General features: G+C 34.2%; 1 protein-coding gene across 2 annotated transcripts; it reads left to right on the forward strand.

The window, feature by feature from the left end:
* Nucleotides 1-842: 842 nt before the first annotated feature.
* On the forward strand, nucleotides 843-5555 carry LOC145614366 (putative metallophosphoesterase At3g03305). 2 transcript variants are annotated; one of them, XR_014107097.1, is made up of 5 exons: nucleotides 843-1287; nucleotides 2204-2445; nucleotides 2772-4319; nucleotides 4433-4504; nucleotides 4922-5052. XR_014107097.1 is itself a non-coding variant. In XM_081669415.1 (4 exons), the coding sequence occupies exons 1-4, from the start codon at nucleotides 1032-1034 to the stop codon at nucleotides 5036-5038; spliced, it is 2163 nt and encodes a 720-aa protein (XP_081525541.1). In that variant the 5' UTR covers nucleotides 843-1031; the 3' UTR covers nucleotides 5039-5555. The 2 variants fall into 2 exon arrangements, 1 of the variants encoding a protein (XP_081525541.1); XM_081669415.1 differs by lacking the exon at nucleotides 4433-4504 and having other exon boundaries at nucleotides 4922-5555.
* Nucleotides 5556-9983: the final 4428 nt, after the last annotated feature.

Consider the following 9983-nt stretch of genomic DNA (forward strand, 5'->3'; position numbering starts at 1 on the left):
TAGAATTCAATTTGTAGGATAAAAAAGTTACTTAGAAAAAAGATTTTTAAGATAAAATTGTTAATTTAGAGTTTTATTTTCACTAAATCAAATTTAGGAATTAGTTGAAAATATATCATATCCATTATTTATTTATTTTTTTTTGAAAGAAACATCCATTATTTATAATATATTCTAATCAACTAAAATAATATATTTCACAATCTAATATAATTTTATTACTGTGGGTAGACCTGTCAATCGGGTCGGGTCACGAGTCATTTCGGACAGAATCATACGGGTCAAGAAATGTTTTTCACCAATATTATTATTATTAGTCATTGCATGTCTACTACATAGTTTAAATCGTCACAAAAACACATCAATTTTTAACTAATTTTGTATAAATGATATATTTAAAATTTGACATATAGATTAAAAATTATCTTAAAATTCAATAAACAACCCGGACATCGCACGGGCACAAAACTAGTTATCAATAAATACAAACTATTAAAATTTTGATATTTAGATGTTATACATTGAAACAAAGTAAACAAGTACCCACGTAATTAAATCGTTTTTATGTATAATTTACTCAATGATAGATTGATAGGTTAAAAACAGTTTACATAAATAGTGAAAAAAGTCACATGTAAAAGTCAATGTTGTAACTATTTCTCGTAGCCTTGTAGGAAATCAATGATGTTATGATATAGATATCGATTAATAAACGTTTTACACCGTCACATTATACCAATAGGCAATACCTATAAGTTAAAGTTCTTTGGTATGAATGGTATCACATTGTATTATGTACAAGTACTAAAAATTTTGTCCAATCGAGTCACTCGAATTGACACCTTTGCGGCCCTTATTCCTTCACTACACCCATGTCACCCAAACTTAATAAAATGATGAACCCACTTTGTAAAAAAACAAAAAAAAAAATAACCGATGAACCCAAAAATCTGACCAACGTCCTAGAGTTGGCGTGAAGTCAACAGCTCCGGTGGGAAACGTTAGCCGGAGGAAAGACATCGAAGAAGACAATGGCGATCATCGCCATTAAAATCCTCATCATCTTCTCGTTAATGGCGGTTGCTTTTTCTGGGCAAGAAAACTCAAGTTCCAGCAGATTGATAGAAGTGAAAGGAGGCCCAAATTCAGTGATTTGGGTGGTTCAACTCTCTGATCTTCATTTCAGTGTTCATCACCCAGATAGAGCTCTTGATTTCAAGAAATTGGTGGGCCCTTATCTTTCTGTCATCAACCCTTCTCTTGTTCTTATCACCGGCGATCTCACAGGTTTTTTCGCCGTCTTTTTATCTTCATTTTTAGTGAAATTTGATGTTATTAAGCTTTGTTTTTGTGGGTTTTGCTTTGATTTTTAATGGGTTTAGTTGGATTTTGGAATTGGGTTTGCTTTGATTCTTAGAATTGTAGTGTAGGTTGGTGTAATTGTAGGGTTTAAACATTGAAATCGAAGAGTTGTTTGATTTGTTGTTAGAGATGAAATGATTTTGCATTCCTGAGACATTGACATTGTTAGTATTGTTGAGATCATACATTGTTAATGATTGTTGGTTCTAGTCAGTTGATTATTGATATTGTTGGTTATGGAGTGGCTGATATATTTCATTCTGATTATAACGAAATTATGTGTAATCGTTACATTCTTAACTTGAGGATTTTGATGTGAACTCCAAAGATAACATGGATTTTAGGTTGATTAGATGCATTCACTAGGTATGTTGCTCAGTTTAGGGTATATGGTAGGTTGTGGTTTTGAATTGAAGTGGTATCGTAATTTATTTGTTAATTTACGACATGGGAGCTTGGTGAACTGATACGGAAATTATATGTGATATTAATTGATAGACTGAGTGAAGATATAATGGACTAAGGCTTTTTTGGTTGAAGTGATGCATTCACCAGCTGTGTAAATCAGTTAGGGTTATATGGTTGTTGTGGTTTTGGACGGTGTATTGCATTTTAATAGGCAATTTACGATATGGGAGATTGGTGAACTTAAGTAAAGGAATTGTTATGTAGTGAATCTTATATAATTGTTTCCTTTCCTCAAAAAAAAAATAAAAAAAGGTAATTGTTTCCTTATCTAATGTGCTGTTTGCTCAATTTTGGACGGTATTATACCTTATGTTAGCTAGAACATTAATTAATGGACCTTAAGGCTTCTGATACTTGTTTTTATTGCAACTAGATGGGAAGAGCAAAGATCACTTAAACATGAAACAAAATGAGCAAGAGTGGGTGGAATACCGGGATGTGATGGCAGATGTAGTCAAGAAGAGTGGACTTGACAAGAGCATCTTCTATGATCTTAGAGGCAATCATGATAATTTTGGTGTGCCATCTGTTGGTGGCACCTTTGATTTCTTTTCAAACTACAGTCTAAATGCTGAAGCAGGAAGAACTGGGCATGTAAACTGTGTCACACTTCAGGTTAGCTTCTTGCCAATATTTTCTGAGATTATTTATTACAGGTTGAATTAATTTTAGGCATAGATAATTCTAAGAATGTGGTTTCAATCTTTTTTCTATTGATTTTAGGTGAATAAAAAAAAAAAAAAAAAAAAAAAAAAAAAAAAAAAAAAAAAAAAAAAAAAAAGAAAACATTCTGTGATCAAAGACAAAAATAAAGTATCTTGTGGTTCATCCAATTCTGATGACAAACTGACATCTGAAGGCTGCTTCACTTTGATGTGCTTTTTGACAATGCTTTAGCTTTACAAAACTTCGTGTAATAAAATTTGTGCTGTCTCATGCAGACAGAAGATAGAAGGCATCTATTTGTAGGGATTGACAGCACCATGGCTGTTGGCCTTAGAGGTCCAACCAATCTGTTTGGGCATCCGACTGATAATTTATTAGCTGAGCTGGATTCTGAGCTATCAAAATGGGGTGCTGATCCAAAGAACCCAGTGGTAAAGATCTCATTTGGACATTTTCCTCTATCATTTTCAGCAACCTCAGAATCTGGGAGGACCCTAAAAGATGTTTTTCTCAAACATTCAATATCTCCTTACCTATGTGGGCATCTCCACACGAAGTTTGGCAAGAATTTGAAACGGCTTCACCGACTAAGTAATGATCTCATGCAGCTAAATATGCAACAGACATCCTCCAAGGTTTCTTCGAATGGATCATCCAAAGTCCAGGAATTCTGGGAATGGGAAATGGGTGACTGGAGAAGAAATAGAGCCATGCGTATTTTGGCTATTGATAGAGGTCATACTTCATTTGTAGATATCAACTTGAAATCGGGTACTAAAAAAACTATCATCTTACCCACTTTCCCGCTAGACTCTCGCTTCACATTGACATCATCTCTATTTACCGAATTTGAACATCAATCGTTGGACCCCTCACACTACATGACCATAAGAGCTTTGGTCTTCTCATCGTCTCCAATCATATCAGTGGTGGCTCGAGCTTATGACTCTGAGCTTGGAAATCTTGTTCTGGTTTTGGAGGAATCAATGACGGAGATCAAGGATACCTCCTCAAGAGGAGCTCTTTATGCAGCCCCTTGGAATTTCAAAGCGTTTCAGGACCCATCTCCAGAAAGATACTGGCTGCAGATAGAAGCAATTGACGTAAGAGGAAGATCAACCTTAACCGAGTTGAGGCCATTCTCAATAAATGGTCTTTCCAGTCCTCTGTCTTGGACATGGAAGGAGTTTATAGTCATGGGTTGTCAGTGGGATGCTTTGTATTTCCCAATACTCTGGCTTTCTGTTGGGTGTTCCTTCTTTATTCTTCTTCTCCCTGTGGCTTTGCTAATATTTTCCAAGAAACGGTACACATTACAGAATTTCTATACTGACAAAAATTTTAAAAATGGTGTTGGATGGGTCTTGACAGAGTTGTACAAGCTGCGCTCAGTGTGGCTTGGATTTCTAGGTTACTTGTTCTACCTTGCTCTATGTCCTTGGTTTTCTGGGCAATTATTTACTGATGGTGGTGAAAGGGGGTATATGACTTACAGGGGCTGGGTAGTGAAGCATCCGGAGATGGGTAAAAAATTGGAGTACCTTGGGTTTCCAGATATAATGGTGATAGTCATTCCTCATTTAGTATTTGTAGTTTTTCCTTCTATTCTAGTGGCCGTGGGATTGGCTATGGAAAGTGAAATTTATAGAATACACCTTTTAGCACTTTCAGGCAAGAAGGAAGATGATCATTGTAAAGATACCCTGAAATCTAGACACAGTAACACTCAAAATCATAGAACTTCCAAGTTTTATATTAGTACACGATTGATCAGGAGATTTTCTATGGTGGCTTGTCTGGCGATCTTCTACAAGCATTTCAAGGTAACTTTTCAACAATTCTTCTAAAAACTCTTGCCTTTTCTTAACATGCACTATTTGATTAGTTAGTTTATGTTGAATTTTCTGCTGTATTAATGACATGGTATTTATTACAGCTGGTTTGACCCCTTTCCTTGAACTTTAATTTCTTCCCTCAGCTGCATCCTTCGGGAAATGTTTGAATTCAGGTAAACCCTGATTAGTACCAAAATTTTAATAATTTAAAATTATTGGCCACAAAACTTATATGAACTAATATTCAAATTAGTGAAAAAGCTAGGCCTATGAGAATAGAGCTTTGAAACCCTTCCTCTAGAAAATTCTGACCTGAGTCTGACTTTCTTCGGCTCTGCTGAATAAACTGAATTAGGCGACCCCTTTGTTCAGAAAAACAAAGAAAGGGGGAGAAAAATAATAGCTAATGCATATTTTCATTCATGAATGCCTCTAATAAAATTGCCTTTTTCTTGTATTATCATATACCTCCTTTAGCTGTTTTAACTTCTCCTAATCTTTTATGCATGTTTGTTCTGGGAGCTTTCGCACCTTTCATTCCCACCTATCATTATCCATTTTAATTTTCTAAACTCATCTTTGTGTTACAGAGTTGCAAACTGCTGGTAAAAGCCTATGAAATGAACCCATTGTTACATTTCCCAGTTTATTCTCTCTCAATACCACTTCTCCTGGCATATGCTGTCTACAAAACCAGCAGACGCTAGCATCCGGAGCAAGCCACAGGAATTGACCATAGTTGATCAATTTTCAGAAGAATTAGCAGTCAGAAAATTCTTGAACATTCACAGGACACAGCATGCTATATTCTAATGCAAAACCTGAGTACAAGCCTCAAGGTGCATGTGGGTCTACATATATGAGGTTGTTCATTGATGAAGAGTTCCGAGTATCAGAACAAGTTATGGTAACTGTTATGGTTACTCGGATTTTCATGTCAAAAACAAGCCAATACCCTAGTAAACAGCTGTTCTTGATCCAGCATTTAAAAAGAGGAAGCTAAAACTTCCTGAATGCGTAGTCGATCTCCTAACATATATAGTTTTGTAAAAAACAGTTAGGGGCCTATGCTAATTTTTTTTGATACAGAGTGATAGTTTCTTTTTCTCTTATTTTTTATTTTTATTGAAAAAGATACACGAAGCATAATGGTCCCTCTACATTAGGGGATGACAGCCGGGTGTATAATATTACATGGAAATTACAAGTTACGATTAATGACAATATCCTGAAGCCATTGATCAGCGCTTTTGAAGAAACTTGATCGTACTCCTATGGTAACTGTTATAATCTCGCGTATATCAATTTCACCATGAACAACCTTTCGGGCTCTCTAATAGCAACTCATCAGCATCATAAACTGATAATAATGGAACCATATGAAAAAAGATCTTACAGTGAATGAATACATTGCAGAAGAGTAAAGATCTTACACTAACATTATTACATATGCCAATTCGTTTGTTAGTCGCTTTCCAGACTGAAAGAATGGGCTCAATTCCCAAACTCTAAAGTATCAATGTAATTTAGTAAAGTTGAGGTCCCAACTAAGTTAGGCCCTGACTCAACTAGGTTGTTATAGAGTGGGGGTGGGCCGGTGGGGGCGGTGGATGCTTATATTCAATACTCCTAGCATGGTCCAACTCTAACGATGCGTCATGTGTTGAATTTGGTGTATTTGAGCTTATCGTACACGGCTACAACGTACATGGTACATCTATATATGAAGTACTCCCTCCGTTACTTTTTACTCGCAACTTTTACTATTTTTAGCCGTTACACATTACTTGCAACATTTTTATTTCTTTCCTTTTATGGTAAGTGTTTAATGACAAAATTACCAATTTACCCTTTTTTTTTAAACCCTTTCTAATTTCCACTAACCTATTTTTATTTAACTCCTAATCTAATTCACTAACACTAATCTAATCTAACCATTCCCACCAAAAAATACCCACCCCAAACTGATTTCATCAGAAATCATCCACCCTCTCAACTACCAGAATTGAATGAAAATCATTCAATTCTCCTCGTTCATGGTGCCCAGAACTCCTTTCTTCTGGAGATTTCTCCAGAAGAACCCTAGATCTACTCCTTTTTCATCCTTTCTCTCTCACCTGCGTCCTTTGTTCTCTCTTCCTCCTTCTCTATCAAACCCTAACTGCGCTCTCCTCCTCTGTCTTCTCTCTTTCCCCTCTTGTTATCTAACAAAATGAGTTCCAAAAAACGCGAATTGAAGTCCCTTGAACTCCCTGAGGAAGATTCCTCTGTCTTCTCACATGTACCCACTTGCAAATGGGTCCACTTCTTTTCCCTCCTTTTTTTAACTCTACTAATCACATGCCCCTCCCTTTATAATCTCTCCTTAAAAACTTTTGCCTAGGAGTCCGTTCCTCCCTCCAAAGTTGCGAGTAAAAAGTAACGGAGGGAGTATATGAAATAGGAGGCTAGAATAGTTGGCTAATTTTTAAATTCTAAGCATTCGATTAGGCATTAGGAGTCGAATCTCACGAAGCTCATCACGGGAGCGATTTTCCTTAAATTCACATTATTAGTACTATCTTTGTTTCTTCTTTATGGTGCATAAAATTCACTATGGTGTAATTATTTGTTATTGGTGATATGGAATTATGAAACAATTTTTTTGTATTTTGTTATTGGTGTTTGTTTGGGTAAAGGGGCTTTTCCTATAGTTAGTCCTTGTGCTTGATATAAGAATTTCAAAGTGACACCTTCCTTCCTCATCGAAGCTACGACATATTTCTCTTGTAAAACAACTAATTATTTGACATTTTTCCTCATCAAAGCTACGACGTTTCAGTAGTGCACTATACTAAATGTTGCAAAAGGTCAAAAACAAGTCTTATTTCATGCAAACACACAAGCAACACAACTTATTACGGAGTAACAAAGAATATAACTAAGAACGTTAACTTTTTAAAAGATAAAATTTGAGAAACTTAAAACTTCACACTCACCAAAATTTCAAACTCATATACTTATTAAAGCATAGTAACATGTCCTTCACAAGCCATGTAAGTGATGTAACTATGTAAGTTGTAACTCGACCTAATGCATAAAAAGGTCATGATACATGTCTCTCAAAAGATAGAAATTATGTTGGGCATCCCACATTCCCACTCATCCTATTTGCTTTATGATTCAAAACATCCAGTTTCATGGGAACCAATTTCCCAATACACCCACTAATCACACACTTTTACAACGCTTTGAAAGTTTTTTTTTTACATCCGTCAATTCACTAATTGCTAGGATATGTCTTAGATCAGTTTCTCTCTCGCAATAGATCCATTCTAATTCCATAACTATATTTCTTCGAGACCAATTAATAATTAAACTTTTTTTTTTGCTATCGCATTATTGGTGAACCATATACGTAAACTGTTACGTTTCGTTAATCTTTCTTGCATACTTCAAAGTTGTTATCAAATATCAATCATTTGTGCACATGGAAACCAATGAAATTAGTGTTCATTGTAAGACCTTTTGCAACATTATATTAAAGGGTCCCAATATTTTTCAATACACTTTTTACTCTCTTAGACCCCGCAGCCAGTTAAGAGCTGACGAGAACTTACATTCCAACCAAAAAATTTGGACTTTTTGGCCCTACTATTTTGTATGTAATCTTCATTAATATTATAATTAACGAAATATATTCTTTTCTGTTGTGGGGTGCTTAGCAAATCTCGTACTATACTTCAATTTTAAAAATGTGGAAAACAAAGTTGGTCTAATTATACAGTTTACAATCAATTAATATAACAAAATTTGTCCAACTAATCAGATATGGAGTACGTTTATATCTTAGTTTGGAACATGCTTATTTTTTCTTGACATAAGAATTCTTCGTTAGATAATAAGATGAAAGATTCTATTAGATCAAGCAGTTCATTAATCAATGAACTTAAAGGATCATTTTGAAGCTAGCTAGTGATCATGTTAAAGTAGGTGTGAGTGTGTGACGCTAAATTTGACATGAGTAGTCGATTTATCAACATTAGTTATAAACATAGAATTAGTGCAGATATACACGATTATAATATATTGTATGTATTGATGCTACTTTAAGAAGATTATGAATAAATGTTGTTTGCTTTTAATTAAGTGGTAACAAGATTTGGATTCGTAATTAGAATCATGCAACAGAATAAGATCATCAAAAAGGAAAAATCGAATTACTTCAAATCTATGCTACAAGCCACCTCGCGCACACTTAATGATCAAGAATTACCATCATTAATCATTGCGTCATCTACTAGTTTAATAAGCTATTGTTAGTACATTTCACGTTTTTATTGGCCTAAGTAACTTTAACAATTGTAAGTGGATTCTACACATAATTTGGGCTATAATAAAGTAATTCTAATACGATACTAGAATTAAGAATATGCTAGGATTAATTTTATCAAATTGTCTACAAAAATTCCCTCAACTTACATAAATCAAGTTATATATCCGTCTTAAATTGCATACTTCATCTCCCCAAATTACATACAAATAGAAGTGTACTTTACAATAGGTAACTTTTACTTGCATTTTCACATGATTTTGTCTTGCACCTCATAATGCGTAATACGAAATTATAATATGCTAGGATTAATATCATCGAATTGTATGCAATAAAGATTTTCAAGGCTACTCAACCCACATTATTACAACTTCAAAAGGTTATATATATACACAAATATTGTAAAAGTTTACTTCATAACAGGTGACTTTTACATGAGTTTTTACGAGTTTTTTACTTTACAACTCATAATGAGTACTGAAGTCGTAATCAAAGCTAAATGACAAATAAAAGCATTTGTAGGCTAGACTTTGGTACGTAGCCAATCAACCAGTTTGTCAATTTCAAGGGTGAAAAATGGGCAAGGGACCAATATTTTTTCACAAAATTAAAAGCATGGCTAATTCATTCCATTAAGCTGTCGTGGTCCAAACCAATAATATTGATGAATATTTACAACTTATTTTAAGTTAGATTATGACATCTACCAAAATGGTTCCAGACCAATCACATGTACAATTTTTTTTCATAGAATTATTAATTTTATTGATAGTGCTATGCAACACTGAAAATCTAATCTAGCCAAAAAAATTGATAAGGAAGCATCATATCATATGAAAACATAATTATTTCATTCATGAAACTTCAGTGGTCCAACTTCATTATTATGAAGTTTGTAAATCTTTGTATTATCACATGTTTTTCACCTAGGAAGTGTATGATGAAAGTTGGTAGAACCGTAGAAATATACTACTTGTAAGTACTCCGTATTTGTTTGTTAAACTCGATTTCCGACTATTACTTCAGACTTGATTGAATTGGGTGAGTGATAATTAAGTTTTCGATAGTTATATTTGAACTTTAGTAGCTCTTATTTTTGTTAGTAGAAATATTTTACTACTTGTACAAGGCTTAGAGGGGGAGGACGTATGGGTTTTTTTGATCAGATGAAATAATGTTGAGATAAATGACTCATTTTAAACTCGTATGTACTGAAATAAACTAATGAATCACAAGGACTTGAACAATATTCAGATTTCAGCCAAGTTTAATGAAAAATTATACCGAGTAAACATATTTACTTCGTATGTATACTTCGTATTATATATTATATTAGAGTG

The sequence above is a fragment of the Chenopodium album genome, chromosome 25 (assembly GCF_948465745.1).
Source record: "Chenopodium album chromosome 25, dcCheAlbu1.1, whole genome shotgun sequence".
Taxonomy (NCBI): Eukaryota; Viridiplantae; Streptophyta; class Magnoliopsida; order Caryophyllales; family Amaranthaceae; genus Chenopodium; species Chenopodium album.